The sequence below is a fragment of the Lissotriton helveticus genome, chromosome 1_1, assembly GCF_964261635.1.
Source record: "Lissotriton helveticus chromosome 1_1, aLisHel1.1, whole genome shotgun sequence".
Lineage (NCBI taxonomy): Eukaryota > Metazoa > Chordata > Amphibia > Caudata > Salamandridae > Lissotriton > Lissotriton helveticus.
The window spans coordinates 1,126,209,800-1,126,235,467 of NC_136057.1; the positions used below are offsets into that span (position 1 = coordinate 1,126,209,800).

Here is a 25,668-nt window from a genome sequence, read left to right on the forward strand (position 1 = left end):
GGCCATGAGGAAGCGCTTGATCTCCTCCGGCGTCGCGTTCAGCCCAGGGACCGGAGGGTGTGGAGCTGGACGCGGCGCCCGCGATTCCGACGGAGCCGCATGGGTGGTGTCACCCGAACCCCCGGCCGCATCGTGCGAGCGTCGGGGGGAGTCCGAGGAGCGATGACGCCGCTTGGGCTTCTTGTGCCTCTTACCTGACGACGACTTTGACCCGGAGGAGTGCGGCCTACTCTCGGAGCTGTGGTGGCTCCGAGCCCGTGACCTGTCCCTCGACCTCCCATGGGATCGGACCTCTCACGGCGCGGGACCGACTGCCGGAGTTCGAGGCGCCTACGGGACCGCTCCCGCCTGGCTTTCGAAGAGAGGGCCCGGCAGTCGGAGCAGGCCTTGTCGTCGTGGTCGACGCCCAAACACGACAAACACACACGGTGAGGATCCGTGACCGACATCAGCCGGTCGCAATCGTCACAATGCTTGAAGCCGGGCATCCCTAGCGGCACCGTTTCGGAGTCGAGAGACTTCGAAATAGCAATCAAAAAGGATCAAAAAGTTAGTCAAAAATTGACTAGGGTTACTGCTTTTTCCAGATCTGCGCTAGCTGGCGCGGAAAAAAGAAGAACTGACGTCAGCACGCGGAGGCGGCGTCTAAGTACTCCGACGACGTCATCACGGCGCCAACGACGCCGACGACGGACGCGGAGCCGCAGCCACTTTTTTATCTCTGCATTCTGTTGCTAAACATGAGGGAACAAGGATGGACTCATTGTGTAGTGATCAGAAGAGAGGGTCGGACCATGACAGAAAAAAGGCCTGGGCACTAAAATAAAAGTGGCCCCCATCAATGAATCAAATAGCTTGAAAAGTGGCCCATGTTTGTATATTGGGGCAGTGTTGGACTTGGCCTTTTCCCCCCGAATGTTTCGCTTTTTGCCCCCCTAATTCAAATGTCTCCCCCATGGTATTAAACATATAAGAACCATGTGTGGTAAGAGTTGCCCTGTGGTAAAATTAAATGTTGTTAACTGGTGTGCAGAAAATATTCCCCCATGTTAAACATGCACCTGACTGAAATGTACTGTGCTTAAAATGGATGCCATGGCCATGGGTTTTGCCACTGTACTGCCATAGGTCAGCGGTCTAGTTATTATTACCCAGCTACCCCTAGCTTTTGGAGGGAAAGCCTGGCACCCCTTGGGACTGGCTCCCCTTCCTTATTTCTGGATGGGGATGTACGCCTGCTACATGTGTCATGACTTTTTACGTATGTTCCTTGTCTCCGGGGGAAGGGGGGAAGACTGTCTACATACTGGCAGGGTGGCTGCTCAGGGCTATGCTCTGTTCTTTCTTCTGCCCCTGCCTTTGGATACTGCAGTGTTGCACTGCTCCTTATGGTGTCGCTTGTCTCCATTCCTTTTTTCTACTCTTTCGCACACTGTTCCCATACTCCCACAGTTTTGTCTGGTGGCTCCGAGTTGGAGCACGGAAAGGTTCTCCGAAGAAAACTGACGTAGGTGCGCCGGGGTGGGCCTTATGTGACCTCGCTGACGTCACGTACTCGTCACCTGATGCCGCCCCGCCCCCGGTGCGCAGGGATGCTGTGGCAAAAGTTTCCGGATCCAGTCTCACGCCTGGGAATAATTCTACAAGAAGGAATCTGCTGCTAGAATCGTCTCTACCAGATACATAGTTACTGAAGGTAAGTAACTCATACTTTAAAGTATCTGCGGCTAGAATCATCTCTACCAGATGCATTGTTACAGAAGGTAAGTAACTCGTACATTTGGCTGAAAAAAGAATTATACTTTGGAAAGATTCATACCGGACTGTGCAGTTTTACAGTTCTCTTTGGGAACCCAGAGTGTTGATGACGATGGTAGTCTGCTAGAAACAAATAATGATATATATATATATATATATATATATATATATATATATATATATATATATATATATATATATATATATATGCTGCAAGGCTCGTCTTCAAGGGGACGAAAAGACGAGGAAGACCCAAGTTTAGTGCAAATTTTTAAATATTTATTTCTGTGCTTGCCATATGGTCACGACGCGTTTCGGCAGATCCCTGCCTTGATCACATGACAACAGAACCAACCCCTTAACTCAATTATTTATTGTGATATTTTTTTGTGTATACATTTTTTTATATATAAACAGAAAAGTGCTCCCTAAACGTATAAAATAAAATGAAACAAAGAGTCATCAAGGCACTATTGTGCAGCCAACCTATTACAGAGACCACCATAGCTTAAATTAAGCTTGGAACGTAAGAAAACAGGTTTCCATTATTTTGGTTTTTTGGTTTCCATACTCATGATCATGATCATGAAAGATTCCCACAATTAATCATATATGCCAACCGGTAAACAATTAATTCATCCATAAATAAAGTAGAAATCTTTAAAATCTCTTTATCATCGTAAGCTATAGTATCAAAAATATATCTCTCTATTTACAATAAGAACAGTGTTAAAAGAAATTCTGTATTTCATTTCTTATATACATGGTTTGATAATGTTATAGAAAATCCTGATAGCATACTTTTTCAAACAAGTTAGATGGAATTAGAACAGTTGATGGTCATAGTACCTGAATTTAGTTACATGTGTCTGTATAAGTTTGTTCTGTCAACCCAGGTAGGTATATAGATCCTCACTCATATTTAAACCATTTGGTTGTTTTGTATCCAATAGGAGAATATAATGAGTCTCTAGTCTACGCAACATCCCCTCTCTGTCCCCTCCTCTCCTTTGTATCGGTACCGTATCCAACAGGAAATATCTGAGGTCTTTGGGTTTGCCACCATGGACATCATGGAAGTGACGGGTCACAGGGTAGCTCTGGTCATTATTGTTAATTGCCCTTATATGCTGTAATATACGTCTATGGCCCGGCAACTTAGAACTCCCTACATATTTCAAATTGCAACTACACTCCAAGACGTACACCACATACTCACTTTTACAAGTGAGATGATGTTTGATACTTTGTGGTGTCGTGCTGAAGGCAGTAAGATACGAGGTCCTATTCACTCCATATGTGCAAGCTTTACACTGAGGGCATTTATAAAATCCCTTCCGTGCCAAAGATAAACCTGTGGAATGCTTATACTCAGGACTGCTTTTTACCAATATGTCAGCCATGGAGGTGGCCTTACGATATGTGATTGCAGGAAACTCTGGGAGATGACTACCTATCACAGGGTCATCCTTTATCACATGCCAATTACGCTGTATGATTTTACGTAAATCCTTATGCTGTCTGTTGTAGGTCAGAATCAGCCTGGGAGGTTCATGAGTTGTTTGGGCATTAGCAATCTCTGGTTGCCTACGATTGACCGTACTTTCTATGAGCTCCTCTCTTAGTTTGACATTGGATTTGGCAATTGCAGCATCAATCACTTTTGCACCATAGCCCCGCTCTAAGAACCTGGCCTTGCTCTCCTGCTGATGCTTTTTAAGTTCCTCCTCCTCGCTGCATATTCTGCGCAGCCTAAGCATTTCCCCATACGGGATGCTATGTATAAGGTGTCTAGGGTGTGCGCTAGTTGCATGTAGCAACGTATTCCCTGCCGTCTCTTTCCTAAACAAGGTTGTACATATCTTGTTTTCAACTATATTTACTGACACATCCAAAAAGGATACCTGACAATTGCTTATAGTTTGCGTCAAATGTAAGTTAATGTCATTAACATTGATCTCTCTAATAAAATCCATGGCTTCTTCTCTGGTACCTTTCCACACAATTATCAGATCATCTATGTATCTTTGCCAAGAAACAATTTTTTCTGTGTATAAATCCGTATATTGCCTCTTGAGGACCAGTTCTTCCCACCAGCCCATAAAGAGGCAAGCGTAGCTGGGGGAAAAACTGGCCCCCATTGCTAGCCCTTGAACTTGGCGATACATTTGCTTATTAAACAAAAAATAATTGTGTTCCAAACAGAAAGTTAATAGGTCCATAAGCATTCTATTATGTTCTGCAAACTCCATATTCCTTTTACCTAGGAAATATTTCACTGGTCTTAACCCATCTTGGTTCCTGATGCAGGTATACAGCGATGACACATCTAGGGTGATGAGATAATACCCATCTTGCCAATTGATTTTGTTGATCTTTAGTAAGAAATCTCCTGTATCTTTTATAAAAGATTCCAACCCCACCACATGCTCCTGTAAAAAATAGTCGATGTACCTGGATAGATTTTCAAGTGGGCCATCACAGGCTTCAATTATAGGGCGACCAAGAGGTTTTGCACGGTCCTTATGTATCTTCGGTATACATAAGGACCGGTATATTACCGGTGTTTTGGGGAATTTTTTTTCAGATACTTAAACTCATCATTGTTTAACAACCCCCAGCTCTTCCAAGCCAGTAATTTAGTACATAGGTCATCTTGCATACGTTTGTAGGTAAGTGGTGTGCTGGTGACATAGCATTGGGTATCCCCTAAATGTTTGTTTGCTTCAATGAGATATTCAGAGAGGGGCCACAACACAATATTCCCTCCTTTATCCGAATTTCTTATTACGACCTTATCTTCACTTTTCAATTTGTCAACTAATAGTCCATATTTGATTTCTTCATTGGAACGTTGTCTTTTTGTGGATTGGATTCTCCTGTTCAGTTTTTTCACTTGTGCCACTACAATTTCATTAAAGACATCTATCGAATCTTTCATCATAATTGGCACAAATTTAGACTTGTTTTTGAAAGGTGTTTCCGGTTTGGTGTTACCTAAACTACGTACTTCTTGTGAAGTCAAAATTGGAAAGGGTGTTACAGAAATCTCACTTTCCTATGAAGTTTGATATTGCGATGCGATGTCTGGTGAATTAATGATGCTTTGAGCCGCAGCTAGAGTTTCAAAATCACTAGACACCAGGTTAGTGTTCTTGTTCCCTGTGTCAACCGTGGGTATGTTTTTCGATTCGCCCCTAGTTTGCAGCTTATGGAATTTCTGGAGCTTTAATTTACGGATAAACAGATAGATGTCAGCTCTGGTTCGTGTATATTGGAAGTTGGATTCTGGGCAATAAGATAAGCCTAGTGACAGTAATTGCTTCTCCGCCACTGTGAGGGTAACTTCAGACAAATTGATGATGATTGTATTAGAGTTCGTTCCAACCTCCGCCATATTGTCTCTTCCTCCTTTTCTTTTTCCATGAACCCCGGTTCCAACTTCCTCGCACTATCGCGTTTCCTCTGGGCGGTCCTCCTCCCCCGCCTGCTCCTAGTGCGCCGTTTTTTGCCGGCTGAGCTGTTGTTGCAGAGCGTAGAGTCTCCCGCCTACTCTGCCGTATATACTCCAGTTCTTCCCCCATCGTAGGTTTAATGGCATTACTGCTTCCCTCTCCATCCTCTGAGCCACTTTCTGTGTATACACTTGACCCCGAGATCGAGGAGGTTTCTAGTGCAGTATTTACTGATTGATGCGATGACCCAATGGGTTGATTAGGCATTTTGCCTGCATTCTGCCTCACCACATCGTATTTTCGTGAAAACGTAAAAATCCTTCCATTTTCATAATCCTCCTTATCTCGTCTAAATTTGTACGTTTTTCGCACTTTGATTTTTTTCTTCCTCTTTTTGTAAGCGTTGTTCCATTTCCTGTTCAAACTTGTCTTTGATTTCTTGTGGGTCATTGAGCGCCTCTATTTCTCTGCGCAGCAAGTCGATATTGGGCAAAATGTCTTCGCGGTCACTCTCCGCATGCCTCACTAGAATCTCCACCAACCTCCTGGAGTTATCTAGATTGCATTCTGCCCATTCAGCCATTAGGCGGGGATTCGGTGTGTCATAATTAGGGGCTATCATTATCCTGAGCCCTCGAGGTATGCGGTTGACATCCAAATAGCCTCGTAAAGATTTAGCCTCCCACCATTTAGCTGTTTCCCTGCGCATTAGTTTTTCAAGCGCTTTGTATTTGTCTTTTAATCCTGTTCCCCTGGCAGCAATGTTTAAGCCGGTAACTGTCTCTGTCTGCCTTGGCTGCACAGCCTCGTCAGAGAAAATTCCTGCCGCTGCATGTTCGCGGTTCTTAACTGCTGCCGCCAACATGACAAAATTGCACGTATTGGTTTTGCCGCTTTTCGCCACTACTTGCTTCGCACACAGATATCGAGCTTTCTTTTGCCCGTAGCTACTTGGGCGCACACCTCCTCACCTGCTGATTATCTCGGACTGCCTTGCCACAGGATCCGTTGCCGCTTATTCCAGCTACCGAGCTCCCGCTCCTCCGAGCTTCGCCTGGCTACCGGAAATGGGCGACTCCTTCTTCCTGGTCTCGGCAGGGCTTCCACTACAGCAGGGGGCTCCGATGGTTTCCGTTTTCCGGTGCATTCAAAACAAAGCACATTAATTCCGCAAAGCTGTTCACGGAACGCCAGTACCAGCAACCTTCCTTGTATCTCCAGAGCCAACTTGTCGAGGAGGGGGTCTTCTTCGCTGGGGAAAGCTGTCCAGCGCTATATGCTGCAAGGCTCGTCTTCAAGGGGACGAAAAGACGAGGAAGACCCAAGTTTAGTGCAAATTTTTAAATATTTATTTCTGTGCTTGCCATATCGTCACGACGCGTTTCGGCAGATCCCTGCCTTGATCACATGACAACAGTGTCGTGAGATACACCTCTATTTAAAGTGACAGTGCGAAAATAGGCATAAAAGAAATACTGTCAGTATTTTCTCACTTAACATTTCTGTAAAATACAAAGTCCAAGAATCAGTCAGTATTTCTTAATCAAACAATAATGTATAATACATAATATAAAATTGTTATATTATAACAATGGTTTAAAGTGACATCATATCATTTGTTTGCAGAAAAGGGATCGAGATCAGCATTACATATTTCCACCAAACAAAAAGAATTACTCGCACTCCAGGAGACTGATTTCAAGACTTATTTACTGGAGTGTAATACAGCCAACACCATTAAGTCCTCTCACAAACCAACGCGTTTCGACCACTCCACTCTGGTCTTGCTCACTGTTAGCGGTGCTCCACATTTTGTGTCTATATATACACAACTACCCATGCAGCCATTATGATGCATTATGGGAAATGTGGTTCTAGATAATGCAAGTGATATTATTTACAGTGTATATTGTCATTATTTACAACATTTCTTGTGTGAATCCTTACGATACATTTTTGCATGTTTAGGTATGGCTAAGTGCCTGAAAATACATTAATTTTCTTCATTACGAGCAGATATTTATCATTGATTTGCTTAGTACCTTGGTGTTGTCTTGTTTCTCACTTGAGAAAATATACTTCTTGTTTTTACAGTATTTACAAGTGTGCATGCAGTTCCTCGTCTCTATTCAGACCGATTGGCTGCTTTGTATGGAATCTCATTATCATTTTAGATTCTTAGCATCTAAGTTTTTTGATCCTGTCTCCCCCTCTTTCATTTGTCGGTACTGGGGCCTAAGTTGTTGCCACCCGTAGTTTTGATGTGATTTCATGTGTTTGGTCATGGCATACGTTGGGTCGTCATTTTGGATTGGGCAAATGTGTTCTAAAATTTGACAAACTGTGCTCCCAATGCACCTGCATTCGTAGTTGCACTCCAACATATACACAGCATATGTGCTTCCACAGTTGATTTTTTTCTTTAATTGTATATTTCATTCCTTTGGGGTCTGTGATTTTTTTTTTCCACCTATCTTGCAGGCTTCACACTTTTCGCATTTTTTAATCCGATTTGGAGATCCGTTAACCATGTTTTTATTTTGGGTTTTGAGAAATAGCTGTGTACCAGTTTGTCTTTAATTGATAGAGCTCGTTTGTATGTGATACTTGGTTTGTCCTTCAGTATTTGTCTCATGTCTTGATCTTTCAACAGTACATGCCAATGTTTATTCATTATTTCTGAGATGGCTTGATTTTCCTTACTGAATGTCAGGATCATTCTTATATCTGGATTTTCTTCCTTATGATCATCTCTTGTAGTTTGTAGAGTTTGGTCTCTGGGAATCTGTTCTGCCTTGTTTCTTCCCATTCTTACGTCTATTGGTTTATATCCTCTTTCTAGGAGTTTTTTGTTGTTTTATCCATTTCGTATTCCAGTTCTTTTACATCAGAACAGTTCTGTTTCATACGTAAAAATTCACCATATGGTATGCTCTTGATTAGTGATTTTGGGTGAAAACTTGAGCCATGTAGAATACTGTTTGCAGCAGTTGGTTTGCGATGTGTTGTTGTTTTCAATTTACCTTCCTCCTGATATGCTTCAATGTCAAGGAATTGTATCCTTGTTTTGCTGGAATTGTGTGTGAATTGCAAACCTTCAGCATTATTGTTCAACAACATTACATACTGACTGAATTTTTCTGATGTGCCACTCCATTTGATAAAGAGGTCGTCGATAAATCGTAACCATAGCATGACTTTTTCCGTGTATGTATCCATATTTTCACTCCAGGCTACTGATTTCTCCCACCATCCCATTGTGAGATTCGCGTAACATGGCAAAAATGACACGTCCATGATGGTTTCGCACATTTGGCAGTAGAGTTGCTGGTCAAATATGAATATATTGTTACTTAGGCAGAGCTCCACCATTTCTTTGATCATTTTTTAATGTTCCAGATATTTGATATTTCTTTGCCCTAAAAAGTATTCCAAGGCTCCAAGTTCTGTGTTGTGGTTGGTTTGAGGTGTAGAGAGATACTACATCAATTGTAGCTAACAGATAATCCTCTTGCCAGTGCTTCTCATTCAGGATTCTTAAAAAAATCGCCTGTGTCTTTAATGTAAGAGTTCAGCGTGGTAACAATTGGTGCCAGAAAAGAATTCACATATTGTGAAAAGGGTTCATAGAGACTGTCGCAGCTTGATATTATTGGTCTCCCCGACGGCATGGTCAATATTTTATGGATCTTCAGTAGGAAGTATATGGTTGGGATCTTTGGATTATCCTTGGTTAGGAACTTCACTTTATCACTTGTGCGCAGTCCCCATTTGTGACCCGGTTTTCAATTTTGATTGTAATTCCATTGCCAACTCATTAGTGGGATTTGTTTTTAGTTTTTTTTATAGTTTTCCATCAACTCTTTTTAGAGCTTTTCTTTCTGCTTTGGATAGGTTTTCATTTTTCTTCCCTTGTTTGTTTGTTAGGCTCTCTAGATTGGATGTTATGAGTTCGTAATAAAAGTCAATTTTATATCCTTGATTTAGGATGGGACAAAATTTTGATTTAGGTTTAAATCTGTTTATTTCTCCTCCTGAAGTTTCGAAGCCTAGTCTGGTTATTATATCTGACTCTTTTAGTTCTTCATCCTCTAGGTCATGTGTTAGGTCGTATACCATTTTCATTTCCGGTATTTGATTGATTGAGATGCTTGGAGATAGATTAGGTGTGCCACTCGCTTAAATTGGTGTATTTTTATATTTATTTTTGGCAAAGTATTTGGCCAGTTTCAACTTACGGATACATTTATATGTTTCAATTTTGGTTTCTACTATGTAATGTCGGGTTTCTGGGCAGAATGTTAGTACTACACATTGATGTTTTGTTAATGTTGTGTTTGACAGATTTACAATTAGATTGTTCTCTGTTTGCAGATTGTGTTTGTGGTTTATTTCTTCAATTTGCTGCGCAACATTTATTGATTTGTACTTTCTAAGACTTCTCCGTGTTTTTCTGGGTTTGATTGTTCTGTTTTTCTGCCTTTTCCTCGGCCACATTTTTGCGTTTGTCCTCTGCCCCTCCCTCTGTTGCTGCCCGGCCTTTGGTCATGTACATCCGTCTCATTTCGCTAAAAAAGACATTTTTGTCCGTGGCAGTGGTATTTCTCCTTCACTTAATTCTGCCTCTGATTCACTAATTGTTGTGTCTGATTCATTGCATTTCGTTGGTTTTGCCTTCAATTGTTTTCTCAGCTGTATGAATCTTTTTGCAAAAGTTAAAATCGTTCCGATTTCATAATCCCTTTTGTTTTGACGGAATTTCCTTTGTTTCCTCTCTTCAATTTCTTTTCCGTATTTGTCCAGATTGGTTTCCATTTCAATTCTATATTTTCCACTTTCCTCTTGGAGTAAATAAGTCTTGAAATCAATCTCCTGGAGTGGGGGTAAAATTATTTTTGTTTGGTGGAAAAAAAAATCAAGTGGTATACCCATGTTAGGCCTCTTTGAAGAACAAGACACGCCCGTTGCGTTCCCATCATTTCTTGCAGCATTGTCTGGTCTCAGCTAATTTGTTGTTCTACCACAGCGTGGATGGCTAAAATCTATGGGAGACCAACATTTCATAAAGTGTGGAATCTGGGGAAAATGTAGTGTCCACCAGGAATAAATATTACCAGAGGTAAGTAACTTGGTTTTTAGTGTCCTTTGAATCATTTATTAAAGTGTGTACTTTTGTAAATGCTAGACAGTAAGGAAAATGAAAGTGTTTTATTGAACTCAATAGAAGTTATTGCTTCTTAAAAACAATGTACTTTTGTTGCTGCCTCTTATGCATTTATTTTCTTCTCCCAAAAAGATTGAATTGCTGGAGCACTTCCCTGAAGATGCAAAGACAGAGCAGGGTCTTGCAAGAGAGTTCCAAATACTCAGGTAAAGGAACTACATGCTACTTGACACTTTCTGTTATACATGTAGTATTTACATTGAGAATTGAAGGTAATGGATCAGTTTTCATTACTTATTTTCTACCCTTACTTTGGCTTTCTATGTCCATGACCATTTTCAGTTTTTCCTCACTGTACACATTGATTTGTTTGTGACTAAAACCCTGCATGACATGACTAATTGTCATCCATCAAATCATGAATTCTATGTTTGATATGCTTTAAAACATGTTATATTTTCCTACAGCATTACTTGCTGAAGAAATATCTCTTTTGTGCTTATTCATTCCTGTAGACTCCATGTTTGAGCCTACATCCAGGTTCTGGAGTATCAACCACAGATTCCTCACCTTTGGAATATTCCACCGGCGAAGATCTAAGATGGACTGAAGCTCTCAATCCTTCATCGGGATGACGAGTTAGCAAGAGTAACAATCCTCCCATATTTTCAAGTTCATAACACCTTCAATTGTCTTTTGGGAGAGTAAAGCTCATACCTCCATCATTAGAATGAATAGGTTCTCCTCGGAGAGCCAGTCTGGTGTGGGAGGGAGGTGGACAGGAACAGAAAGAAATGGTAAGCCATAACCATGCTGAACGATCTGGAGGAACCATCTTGCAAATGTGATGGACCGCCACCCTGGGGAAAACTAATGGATTCCGCCTCGCACAGGGCGGTTGCACACTGCTAAAGTCAAGCTCAAGAGGCTTGGAGGGTGTTACAACATTGGGAGGGGGACTCAGCGGACTGATCTCCAGGATGACCTGCGAGCTACCTGCTAGATCCACATTGTTGGCTAAGAAGGGATTGTGGTGGCTGCTGAGGTGGCTGGGGAGACTGCCCTTGCCAGTATGCCAACCCCCTGGAACAGCCGCTGAATTTCCTGAACTGATGAGGAAACTGTCTGATGGAGGGTCAAAAGACCCATGGAGCTCGCTGTGACCCTACTCTCCTTGAAGCCAAATCAGCTTTGTGGCTAACCAGATGTGATGCATAGAAAGGCATATCCATAAGGGAGGTGTGCACATATGAGAAACCTGTGGATCACATCAACTGGTGCCATCCACCCATTGTATAATCCGTTACCTCATTTGTGTTGCGGAGTTGCCGATACGTCACTTTTGGACGCCTGGCATTGAGACACGTAGGGAAGAATGAGGAGAAGAGAAGACGGCCGTTTCTATACTTGCTCCTCATAATTTTTTATTTTTTTTTAAATGTTATTGTTTTGCAGCAAGGAAAACACATAACAAGCATGTCAGTATCAAGCCACACCCCCGCGCCCCCACCCTTTATCCCCCCCACTTATCCCCCCCCACTTCCTTCATGGTCCTGTATCCCAGTGCCAGAGTTCAGATGTTCAACCCTTGCAGTCCTCCAAGTCCTTTTCAGCATGATCTCCCGACCCCAAACGCCACTGGCTCCTCATAATTGATATTATTTACCGCCAGTCCCGTTCCTTCCTGCCTCCTTGCCTGGGGGGGCTCTATATTGCCCTTGTTCTCCAGATGCTCATGTGGCCAGGAGAAGCATGGAGTAGTGATACAGTAGGTTGTGGAGCACAACTAGGCAAAACAGGGAAAGCGAGGAAGGCGAGGCAGTTGCTCTGCCATAAGACAGTTACAGTCACATCACAGCGCCAGTTGCAACCCCAGAGCTCCAGAGCTGGTTAGCTCTTCGTTGCTGGGTAAACCGGAGGAGCAGGGGTCCAGCAGACTTATGTTCTGCTGCATTTGTGGCAAGTGGTTGAGCCCTGTGCCCACAGAAGTGGCCCGACTAGGTTCAGGTGCAGCTTGTGAGTCAGGTGAACTCCCTCCTCCTCTCCCTTTTCCCTGGGCTTTGGAAAACAGTGGAGATGTAAGCTGAGCACATCTTCCCCCACAACTGGATTCCAGACTTTGTCTCTATGTGCGCTGCATCCGGAGTACGTACACCCTTTTTTACTGCACCAGTGGTAATCATATTTATAGCCATACCTATTGAGCCACTGTTCCATTGATATTCATATCTCCCACACAATTTATTGACAGTCACTGATTGCACCTGTAGTACGGGGGAAAACTAGCATTATAATATAATTTCCCCCTAGCCATCCTCTTCTGTGAGTGGAGCTACCGAACATTATACTGCTGGTAAAGAAGGTGGGCCTAGGGTGAGCTGTTCTAAAATAATTCATTTTACTGTAGCGCATTAGGCGTACGGAAGGGATAGAGTGGCTTGCGGAAGCGGCCGGTCTAGGTGCCTGTGCGGTTTGCTGTTGTTCTGCTCCTTCCCCTCAAGGAACTTGTTGCCTTGACACTCTATTTCGCTCTTTTAGTCCCTCCAGTGACTGTGGGATCTAAGCCAATTTTCTTACTTCTCTTCATGCCATTGGCTGTTTTGGACAAGTGCACATATGTAGTGGGTGAAGGAGGTGCCTGGGTAAAGTTGAACTGGAGAGAAAAGGCAGCCAGGTTTAATCTTGGTCTGGTTTGTTTACCCTGAGTGCCATCTTTGTTTACTGTTATTACGTACTTTATTTATATACACTATGACAGCAAAAAAGCTAAGATCTGGGGGAGTAATCTCAACAAGGTGTTGCCAAAAGACTAAATCAAATCCACTAAGGAATAAAACACTGCATTTGGGTATCTTAAATAAAGAAGTCAACTAATCTGGTATATTTGATGAGATCTGGTGAAGAACATCTCAAAGCGGAAGCTGACCTGGTATCCTCAAAAGAGATCACTAAAATAGAATCACAATTGGATGGTTCTCTGGAGGATACGGAGTACATTTTTAACAACCTCTTGTGTGAAATTAAAATTTTAGATGCCTACCCGCTTTCCCCTGATAATGCTGGGCCAACTAATACTGACGCTTTACACAAAGCTTACTTGGGATAGATTCTATGGGATATACTCCTGAGAAAAGCAAGAAAAGTCAACAAGCTGTCCTTTCCAGAAATACTTCTTTTTTTTTTTTTGACAACGTTTTATTGGTTTTAAAAAAAGAAAACAAAAGAACAATACAAAACAAGGCAATACAGTAAAACGGGTCATCACGTGGCCTGTGGGGGGGGTACATAGAGGAATCAAGCGGTAGTGCAATCAATAATTGGGGGGGGGGAGGAGAGGGGGGGGAAAAGGGGACCAAAATATACACAAAACAACTATATTCCTGCGGAGGAAACGTCAGGTTGGGAGGAAGACAAATCATCATCAAGTTCCGACATTGGGGGAGTACATATATCTCCACGGTATGCGTTCCACTGGGTCCACACCTTCCCCCACTTGCCTGGTCTGCCACGGGAAACATACACAGTTTTTTCTCGAAACATGCACCAATCCATGTTTTGTGTCCACCCCAGAAGTGTCGGAGGCTTCTGAGCGCCCCACAATTGGGCAATATCACGCTTGGCTACCATGTTGCCCAAGGTCGCCCAACGGAGCTGCGCTTGGTTGTAGTCATTCGGCTCCCAGACATTCAACAAGCATCGTCGCGCTTCAGGCATTAATCGCACTCCCGTGACCTCACTCATTACTTCATGCACACAGTTCCAATAACGTATCACAGCAGGGCATTCCCAGATAATATGAAGGAACGTAGCCACCATACCGCATCCGCGCCTGCACAATCCATCCATCGAAAATCCCATTCGAACCAGACGTGGACCAGTCACATACACCCTATGCAAAATTTTCAGTTGAACGAACCGAAGACGTGCCGGGATAGCCACTTCCTTCGGGGAAGAAATAGCGGACTGCCAGTCCTCATCATCGAGTTCTAGACCATCTCCGGTCCACAACCCTCGAAGACTATCTAGTAGATCAGTCCTGGTATTGATCAAATTTTTATAAATTAGCGAGATCGTGCTATCAGGAACGTGACCATCCAGAATCCGATCCTCGAGCGGGGATGCCTCCGGCACGTCTGAGCCTAGTGGAAAAACAGACAAGACCGCATGCCGGACTTGCGCATATCTGAAGAATTCCTTATCATTCAGCCCATACTCAACTTTCAATTCCTCAAACGTCTTGACCCTGCCCTTGATCCATACGTCTTCTACCCTACTGATCCCGATCATGTCCCACCGATCAAATCCCTTCGATTGCCAAAGGGAGCCCAGTTTATCCGAAGCATATAGTGGGGTAGCCCGGGTCGGCCTGTCGGCCCATCCCGTGGCCGCCGTAGCCCTACGCCACACCTGCACTGCTGTTTTGGTGGCATCCGTAAGAGGTTCGCCAGCTGATTTCGCATATAGAGCCCTATTGTAGTCCCCACCGGGTAGCAACCATCTGTCCATCGCAAAAGCCGGGTTTAGTGGGGGAGTGTAGGTGCCATGATTGATGGCCCCCAATTGAGAGGCCCAGTAATAGCGACGAACGTCCGGAAGAGCGATGCCGCCATCGTACCAAGGGAGTGTAAGCTTCGAGAGGGCGATGCGAGGACGGCCCCCCCATAACAATTGCCGCTGTAGACTCTCAATCTCACGAAAATAATCCGCCGGCACTACATCAAGTGTGTTTTGAAGCGCATAAAGGAATCGGGGGAGCGACATCATCTTAAACAACGCAGCTCGTCCCAAGGGAGAAAGGGGGAGTCTGCTCCAAGTCCCGACATCCGCCCGAAGGCGTCTGAGAGGGGGCAGCAGATTGCGCTCATACCGAAGTGTGGGGTCCAAGGTGACAAAGATTCAGAAATACTTCTTTAATTGTAGAATATACCCTTGAGAAGATTAAATAAAAAAGGGGGCTAGGAAAGTTAAATTCTCTACAGAAATTCCTTATCCAGAAAACTCAGTAGTGCATTCAATTGTTTCTACTGAGAATCCCTGTGAGTCAAGTGGGTTGTTATCAACAAAGGAGTCCGAAACTGTGGATAAAAAAAATACTGCTTTAGACAACCAGGATGATAAGATGACCATTGGCCTGAAGAATACTGTTCCTAATGTTCATCTGCTTTGGGATCCAAAAAGAGATTATTAGCCTTATATTCTGTGTTGAACCTGATTTCATCTGCATTTGTACGCCATCAGTTGTCAGATGTTCGGGAAAATGACTCCCGATATCGTCGTATTATCATCGTATTAGCCAGAAAAAGGTGTAAGTGAGAGAAGAGGAAACTAGAACTCTGGAATTTATTGTCTTATTTGAGGATGACCTTGTTTTTTAAGTCCGTCCTCTCTGTTGAATCTTTTGGCACAGGTAAACCAACTTAAGATGGTAAGGAGTAGGAATCTGGAATTAGTGAACCTACTAGACACAAGAGTAGAAAATAAATCAAGGGTTACTTTTAAGTTGCCTGTTATTATGAACTTGATTTTGAACGACGGTGAGTTTCTCGAATAATTGGTATTGTACCCTGGTCCCTAAAAAATAAGGCTCTGTTTTTGTGTCGGACAGGTTGTTCCTCCCCCTTCAGGAATGGACTGGCTCACAGGAAGAAATGGCATTAATGCAAAACTTATGTTAGTTTCTTTCAAGGCATTTTTCATGGTCGACTGGTTTTTCAGAGGATGTCCAATTCCCTCTAATGGACATGCCCTTTGATGGCATCGCCTATTCGGCGACAAGGCTCTCGGGCTACTGCCAGATCCTTGGGCCTCTCCACCACCCTCCCTGCGCAGTCTGCCTTTCGCCCCTTTAATGGCTACGGAAGGGGTGCTCCGCCATGTCCCGTCCAGAGCCACAGGCCAGTGCAAGCTGTTCAGCTCCTGCGCGGCCAGGACGTGGGAACCACCGTTGTGGTTCTGGGGGCCAGAGGGCGGGCCAGTCTACCACAGCCCCCTCTGCCGCAGTCTCCAAACCCTCCTAGTCCAACCTTTCAGGGCCCCCAAATTTCCAGTGGGCGCAGGACTCGCCATCCACTACCCCACTGGCGCACCATCACGTTGGACAGTTTGGTTTTGCAAATAGTCCGAAGGGGCTACTCCCTCCCCTTCGAGACTAACCCTCCATCCATGCCACCTCAGCACCATCGCATGTCGCAGGATCATCTGGCTCTTCTCCAGTAGGAAGTTTAGGCATTTTTGGCCAAGGGTGTCATCAAGCACGTTACTGTCCCAGAAGCAGGTCGTGGTTGCTATTCCCACTACTTTCTGGTGCCCAAGAAGGACAAAGGCCTGCATCCTATCTTGGATCTCAGGTACGTCAACCTCTTCCTCCGGAAGGAGAATTTCAAAATGTTTATGCTAGCTCAGGTCTTGTGTGCCCTCGACCCTATTGACTGGATGGTAGCGTTGGACTTGCAGGATGCTTACTTTCACATCCCCGTTCTGCCGGCCCACCGGCGTTACCTACGGTTAATTGTAGGCCACAAGCACTTTCACTTTACCGTGCTCCCCTTTGGCCATACCAGCGCCCCTCGGGTGTTCACGAAAGTGATGGCGCTGGTCGCAACTTATCACCGCAGATCAGGGGTTCCAGTTTTCCCCTATCTCGACGACTGGCTGTTGAAGGCGGGCTTGTCCCAGGCTGTCGTCTCCCACCTCCAGACTACGGCCGACTTCCTGCATTCACTGGGTTTCTTCATCAGTGTGCCAAAGTCACACCTGACTTCCTCTCAGAAGCTCCTCTTAATCGGAGCGGTTCTGGACACGACGCAGTTTCGGATCTATCCCCCCGAGCAGCGAGTCTGGGATATTCGGGCTATAATTCCAATCTTTCAACCTCTAACCCTGGATTCGGTCAGGATGATCCTCCGGCTACTGGGCCTGATGGCCTCCTGCATCCTGATGGTGGACCATGCCAGATGGCATATGCGTACTCTGCAGTGGGACCTGAAGTTCCAGTGGGCACAACATCGGGAGAACTTGTCCGAATGCGTCTAGATCTTGAAGGGCACTGCACATCAATTGCAGTGGTGGCTCACGAACCATGATCGGGTCGACAGCAGATCCCTCTCCCTTCCCCAACCAGAGTTCACAGTGGTAACCGATGCATCACTTCTGGGATGGGGCGGCCACATGGGGGAGGCGGAAATCAGAGGCCACTGGTCTCCGGCGGAGTCCGGGCCCCACATCAACCTTCTGGAGCTTCGGGCGATTCGTATTGCACTCAACGCATTCCTTTCCTCTGTCAGAGGAAGAGTAGTGCAGGTGTTCACGGGCAACACCACCGCAATGTGGTACTGCAACAAGCAAGGCGGGGTAGGGTCGTGGACCCTATGTCAAAAGGCCTTCTTCCTCTGGACATGGCTGGAACATCAGGGCATATCCCTGGTGGTTCAACACCTGCAGGTTCTCTGAAGGCCAGGGCCAATGAACTCAGCCGCAGGTGAATGATGGATCACGAATAACATCTTCATTCAAAGGCGGTACTAGGACTCTTTCAACAGTGGGGAGAGCCTTGGTTAGATGTATTCGCCACCGAAGATAACGCTCAATGTCAGCAATTCTGCGCGTTGGAATTTCCAAGGCAGCACTCACTAGGCGATGCTTTTCGTCAGGAGTGGAGTTGCGGTCTTCTATATGCATTTCCCCCTATACCACTTCTGCCCAGAGTGCTGAAAAAGTTCTGGTGCGACCGGGCCCAAGTCATTCTTGTGCCTCCGGATTGGGCACAAAGAGTCTGGTATCCCAAGCTGCTTACATGGCTATCGATCCTCCGATCAGATTGCCTCTTCGGACCTCCACCTGAACCTGTCCCGCCTTCACCTCCTTGCGTGGAGATTGAGCGGCGGCAGTTGACGTCATTTGACCGGCGGCAGTTGACATAATTTGACCTGCCTCCCGAAGTCTGTGATATTATCTTGGCAGCCAGCGGTCCCTCCACTAAGACGGTATACTCCTGTAGATGGAACAAATTGGTGGCATAGTACACAGCAAAGGCTGTTGATCCCCTTTCTTCTCCTCTTTCTGAGGTTCTCTTGTTCCTCCTTTCTTTGACCCAGCAGGGCTCTGCTCTGGGCACTCTAAAGGGCTTCCTCTCAGCCATTTCAGCTTTTCTTAGGCTTCCTGATCAGCCTTCTCTTTTCAAGTCCCCTGTTGTAAATCGCTTCCTTAAGGGCATTACTAATCTTTTTCCTCCTGTTCCCTTTGTAATGTCTCAGTGGGACTTGAACTTGGTTCTTACATACCTTATGGGTGCTCCCTTTGAGCCGTTACATAACTGTCCTCTCAGGCTTCTGACTTTAAAAACTGCTACTGGTGATCCGAATTCAAAGACCCTGCCAGAAGGGTAGTGCCTCCTGGTACAGGGCCCACTCTGCCCTGTTTGCTGCTATGCCACATGGCGATGCTATTGTCTGTGAGCACATGTACCAACCTCTTTTTGATGGATGAAAGAAAGGCTTTTTACGCCAAGCGGAAGGCCTGGAACTCCAGGAGGTTGCTATGGATCTGGGCCTCGTCTGGAGACCTCTGATTTCCACCTCTCCCAGCAACCCAGAAGGGACACATCGGTTACCACTGTCAGCTGTGAAGGGGTTAGAGAGAGGGGTCTGCCACTGACCTAATCACGGTCCAGTAATCACCGTTGCAGATCTTTCACAGTCTCCTTCGAAATATGGACGTGGTCTGAGTGGTCCCTTTGATGTTGGGCCCTCTGAGACTTTAGTTCCCACTGCAGAGCCTGCATGTACCACCTGCATGCTTGACCAGCAGGATGCAGGGGGCCATCAATCTGAGCAGCCTCAGTCGACCTCACTTACATCCAGGACAGAGGCTGAAAGATCAGATTCATAGCCTGAATGTCCTGGACTCTGTGTCCAGAATGACACGGATGAATGAGAGCATCTGAGAAGGATTCCGATATGATTTATACACCATGATATGAACACTAAAGATGACAGGTTTGCCGTAGTCTGGAGGTGGTTGACGGCTGCCTGGGGTGAGCCTTCACTATATCAAACAGAAAAGAGAGTGTCATGCGCAAAAGAAGTATGTGTATGAACACTGAGGCAAAGACTGTAAAGAGAAATCCCTTCTAAGGACACACTGGAGATCTCTTAGGGATTGATAGGAAGCCCTCACTCACCAACCTGGTTGGTGACATGCTTCATCATCGGGCCCACCAGGAGAAGCCGAATGCCTCCCTGGTGTGCTACAACGCCAGATTACTGCGGAGCTGGTTGTTGTGACAGTGATGTGAAAAAGTGATTTAAAAATGTCTAAACTGTACCAAACAAAAAAATGTATTCACTGGTCAGTTCGACATGGTTAAAAGATATGTGTGGGAGAACTACCATAGATTATGATGGAAGTTTCCACTTTATAGTGGGGTCGACATGTTTCTGCCCATCTAAGTGTATGATTTACTGGGCATTCTTCAGGACCGTGTTGTATGTACCTCGGCGGTATGAGCACGCTAAGGCCCACCCTAACCAGAGGACGTGAAAGTTAAAAATTAGAATAATGGTGTCAAAATAAGTGCAAGAAAAACAAACCACAAGTTGTGGGATTTGTCTCAGTTATGAGGAACCTGTGTAGTTTGTATTTTAAAAGATCCACACCACATGGGTCTCGGGAGGGGGGTGGAGGCGACAATGGCACACCGCCCGCAACGCCTGGCACCCGCTCGGCACCTAGCTTCTCCTGCAATTGGACCCCGTGGACCTCTGAAGGTGTGCTGCTACCACAGCCATCACGTTCATCGACTGACATGTGGTATTAAGTCCGACGTGCTGAGGACAGCAAACTGAAAATACTCCTGTCCTTCCCGTGAACAGCAGGTAGCACCAATGGGCCCACAGGATGGGTATATGGAAATAGGCTATCATACAGGTCTAATGCCTGCCTATTGGCTAATGCCTGGGTCCTGTCCCTGCCTCCAGCCAGGTTGCTCTGTTTTACCAAGTGCATGCAATAGGGGTTGGGTAGGTGGGTCTGTGTGAGGAAGAGTGCACTGTGTGGCTCGTTGACTTTGACGACGGGGTGCAGTGGGGTGCCACAGCCTTTCTTAGGCTACAACAATCCGGTGACTCTGTCAAAGCCACGAAAGAGGTAGTGCTGATGTGACTGGCAAGGTGTAGCAGATAAGCCCAGGGAGTGTGCAGGGACCCTGCTCTATTTCAACTGCTCCAGAGAGGAATATGGCTTTTCCCTAAAAAGGCGAGTCCCGTCAAAGGGCATTTCCATGAGGGGATGATTGGACATTGTCTGAAAAAATGGTGGACCGCAGTAAGGAGTGGCAGTGAACTGCAATGCTGGTGGCATTGGTTTGCCCAATGGAATAGGTGGTCTCCAAGCCACAACACATTGAGAACTAGCTGCATCATGACTGTTCTGTATAGCTTAGATTAAGACAGGCGGTAGTTCTTCCTAGACTCATTGGAGGACTGCCACTGAAGATGGTAGAACAAAGCAAGGTTTGGCCCAGGCCCCTAATGGAGTGTCTGTAAGTGCCTCATTAAAGGGAAGGAGGGCCTCAATAGATGTTTCCCCCAGCTGGAGAACTTCCTTCAAAACATTGGTTTGACCTCTAAGGTGGGAAACTGAAGGTCAGGAACTTTAGCTGCCCTACACATGACCATTGTGTAAGATGCACTTTCCTTAGAGGCCCGGCTTGGGGGGTGAGAGGAGTCCCAACTCAGAGGGAGTGTCAATGCCACTGGCTTCTTGAAGGTCATCATTCCAAATTTATTCGAGGTATATCTGCCCAAATTCATCTCCTGCATCATAATTGTTATCTGGATGCATACCAAATAAGGAATACAGCCTATGTGATCTTCCTTGTGGAGGTAGAATATCAAGCGGTGAAGGTTGTTATTCAATCGAGACTGAGCATGGCCTCTGTCGTATCTGCACCGACTCTGAGTTCGAGAGCGCTATAGGCACCTTCTCCTCCAATGTCCATTTAGTCAGCATCAGCGTCATTGTTCCAAGAACTGACGTGGTTTATGGATGGTGGAGTGGAAATGGGTGTCTGAAGGAGCCCAGCAATGATTTCTGAGGCTACAGCTTGCCCAGAGGAGGAACCTGCCTGCAGTATCGCAGATGGGAGGGTATCTAAGTTCCTTGGGGCCAGCAGGTGCACCAGAAGGAGTCGGTAAGAATCCAAGGAGTTGTAACATGGCCTTGCAGAACTCTTCGATCTGCCTTGGTGCTACAGACAGCCCCAGAAACTCTGGTTGTGGCAGGACAAGTTGTGGAATGGCTCCGATGTCGACCAACCTTGGGATTCTCACAAGAAGGGGAGTGGCAGGAAGGGGCCAGGTCTTGCTTGGATTTCTTTTTTTTTTTTTATCTCCAATTTTCCAAAAGACTTGGAGTGCGGTGGTGACCAACCTCGGGAACTAATCTTGCGACTTCTGGAAAGGGACTGGTACCGACCCTTAGACTTTGACCAGTCTCATTGAGGAGTCTTCGGATGCTTGGCGACGTAGAGGATTTGCCTCATGGTCTCATATGGCCTTTGGAGTCACCAACGCACAGACACTGCAGACCTAAGAGTCACTGCTCGAAATCCTGCATGACAGGCAAACCTGGTGAGGATGTCGCAGATATGTTTGCAAAAGTCCTTGCATGGCATTGGAAAGGCTGAGTATGCTCCTTAGTAAGATGCTGATGAATTTCTATTAATCTATCAACCAATGCATATAGAAGTAAAAAAATATATATAGATGTAACATGCCCTTGTAAACTAAGATCACTCTATCTTCAGGATTAAATAACAACCAGCAGACAGAGATCGAGAAATAAAGGAAAAGAGGAAGCATGAGAACTCTTACAACCTGATACGCAGTAGCGCAATGAAGTCACCCTGGGCTTCTTTATTTTAAGAAGTATAGTAATATTTTTGCCTAACACCCTTAACTGTAACTGAATTACTTTTGCTTTATGAACACTGCTTAAAAAGGGGTGGCAAACAGAATTTACAAAAAAAGTTTATCAGATTGTATGTGTGCCACAAGGGAACTGTATTATATTCTGGTCACCGCACTATTATAGTTTCTTTGGGCCAAAATATGAGTGGCTCGTTATATTCCGTGCCAAGCGCAAAACCCTGTTTACATACAGGAAAGAATTATGAGTTGAGTTTTATTTAACGCATCTGAAAATTAACGGATGCGTGAAATAACCCAAAATTCAATACATTTCACCTGGTCAAATCTGCCAAAATTTAACAGGGGAAAGCATACAGTTTTTACTGTATCATACAGATTTTAGTGCATTAAACACCAAAATCTGCCTGGTTTTCTCCATATACCCATAATAGGTGTTATTTATCGCTCCCAATAAATAATGTGCCCTGAGGTATTGTTATTTTTCAGGAGCAATTAATAATACCTCAACTTGTAATCAGGCCCTTTGAGTCTGATGTGGCGCTTGTTGAGGGTAGCTCTCCCCACAATATCTATGTTAACAGTGAGATGCATGACAAATACATATCTTGCTCATGGCAAGATACCTTTCAGTAACCAGAAAACACCAATGCTTTACCTGAGTAAGCTTTATAAAAAAGAAACAAGAATTGGCACAGCCAATAGGTATTGCTAATGTAAAATGTATTGGCTTTGTCAAATGTTTTTCACAAGTTGCACAGCAGCGCAAACTGCTGTGCCACATCGCTTGAAGTAAAACAAAAAAAAGCACTATGATGTGGCAAGCATTGACTGAGTCATAGCACTTTTTAACCCTTTAAGCCATGTTGCACAGAAGAGAACACTGCTATGCAATATGTTTAAAAGCAGTGCGGGTGGATGTCAATCAACACGAAGGAGGAAGGTGAGAAAGAACGGAGAGCGTGAGAAGGTTGGCTGGGTGAAACAAAAGAGAGCAGGAGGACAGAGGGTTGGTTGAAACAACAGAGAGCAGGAGGAGGGCAGGTGGGCGTTCGAAACAACAGAGAGTGGGGGGTGGGTGAAACAACAGAGAGCAGAATGTGCTGCATGGGTGAAACAATCGGAGATCAGAAGAAGGGCGGGTATGGGTGAAAAGTGGGAGGAGAGGGTTGGTTGAAGCACAGTGGAGAGCAGGGGCGAGAATAAAACAGAACAGAGTAGGAAAAGTGTGGGGGTTGAGAGAAACCCAACTGAAAGCAGGAGGAGGGCAGGGTTAAATGAGATGGTCTGTAGACACATGCACCCTCTAAGAGTGTTTGTCGAAAGGTTTTAAAAATAGTGTACCTACAGGGTCTGCGGCCTGTGGAAGGACACAGGCAGCATGCAGGAAGCTGTACTTGGTCCATCTTCCACGACACACAGAGACACCCCAGGCGTTTGCAGATGTGAGAAGGAGACTCTGACCAATGATAAGCACATAAATGATAGTGATATGGAAGTCAATCAATGGTTAAGAATTGTAAATAATGGATGAACTCTTATCCCGTTTTACAGGTTTTTTTTTAGTTTTTTTTTTACAAGTGATTTTGCTGATGCTGTGCAGGCTAAACCTAAACACAGATTGAAGCAATGGTCAAAACAAGTGTTGTAAATCTAAAATTAAAAACAAGGAATTGGGTATCCTAAATTGAAATATTAGCACATGACCGAGCACATTTAAGATACAACAGAAAGCCATGTAAACTTGATTAGTTTTGTTGGTTCTCCTGACATTTGTTGTCGGTGTTTAAAAATCAAATTACATCCAGACATTGGTTGTGTTGTAGCTTGACTTGGGAAATGTTTCTACCTGTGTCTACTAATCAGGTAATGTTAAGAAGCTACTACATGTATAGCTATTAATGGATGCACTGAAGAACCTCATTATGGCTATTTTTTTGTTTAACCTACGTTTTGCATCAGGTTAACAAATAGTCGATTGGAGAAAGAAAAGGCTGAAATAGTTCACCAGATGGAAGCTTATAGAGAGCAGCTTGGAGCACCTGGAGCCCATGGCAATGAAAACAGTAAACCTGGCAAGTATTCAAATGCCTGCTTATACTCTTGGCTTGTTATGAGTCTCCTTTAAGAAGACTAGTCCAAATATATTTTCCCTTTAATTCCAAAAGATGTCACCATAATTACTGAGTTACAGTATCCATTTTTTATTGTTTGAATCTTTCATAGGGTTCTGTTATTGCTCTTTTTTATTGCCTCTAGCCTGCAGGTGACCTCATCTTCATAATTGATCAGACATGTGCAAGTTAAACTCAATTACTCTTTAGTTTCTTCCTGCAGATTCCTCACATGATGAATTATCCTTCCAAGCTTCTGATTGGTGTTACAAATCTTTTCCCCAGCAATTTCTCTCCAGTGCTGCCAGGTGGCACCACGCAGCTTTTGCTACAATTTTGCTTCTAGAGATAATAGTGAAAAGTATGTGTGCTGACACAAGTTCATGTTTTTAAGTGCCTCTTTGAAGCTGGCCTGGAGTGCTCTCTCTTTATCTTTCCGATTAAATTATTTAGAATTTAGATAGCAATCAGGTAAAATTTCTCCTAAACTTTCAGGTTTCAAGGCTTGCCGTAGATGCAGCAAGATGTCCGTTTTATAGCCACATGTCATATGCATGCAGTGTCTTGGATAGAAGCACTACTCTGCAGGCAGAGATTCTCATGCCTCCAAGCACCCAAAGGCCATCAAGGAGAGGGAGGCCTAGATTTAATTTGCCCACAGATAACTCAGCTATGAGGAACTGATCTCCCATAAGATCTTTACATTAAAAGAAATCCAAAAAGAATCTAACTGACAGTTCCTTCTATACCTAGGGAAATGGTCTCACACTCATGGCCATTCCCAAACGCCAGACTCTTTCTCATTGTTCGATAAAATCTCAACACTGTCAAAGGTGAGGATGGAGTTTCTGGATCTATTGGCCAAACCTGCTGAGGTCAAGGAGTACAGTGTGGAGCACTTTCCTGCAGGCTCGGTAGCTCCAACTCCCAACGACTCTTGGCACCATGCTTTCATGGGCATTGGCTTCGAAGATGAAGTTGAAGCCTGCCAAGATGCCTTTCAGTCAGAGCGTCTTTCGCCACTGACTCAGGAGCCATCCTTGAAGTAGACTATAGGGCAGCTGTTGAAGTTGAAAGAGTTGTTGGTGAGGTGAGTGACAAAGATAAAGCAAACTTTAACAAACAGAGCAACTCAGAGATTTGCCCAGATGGAGGATGTTGGGTTTTGCCGCTGAAGCCCACTTACTGCCTGATAAAGGCCATGATTCGGAGGCTGATAACCTCCTTGAACTCTACAATACTGGCTTATATTT

The 25,668-nt window shown here is 44.8% G+C and overlaps 1 protein-coding gene across 2 annotated transcripts in view; it reads left to right on the forward strand.

Moving 5' to 3' along the window:
* Window positions 1–25,668, forward strand: part of CEP290 (centrosomal protein 290) — a 1,500,249-nt gene that overhangs the window by 1,414,868 nt on the left and 59,713 nt on the right. For both annotated transcript variants that reach the window (XM_078678872.1, XM_078678869.1), the window contains exons 50-51: window positions 10,510–10,583; window positions 24,264–24,376. In XM_078678872.1, the coding sequence (XP_078534998.1) occupies window positions 10,510–10,583; window positions 24,264–24,376 (187 nt within the window). The remainder of the gene's footprint in view (window positions 1–10,509; window positions 10,584–24,263; window positions 24,377–25,668) is intronic.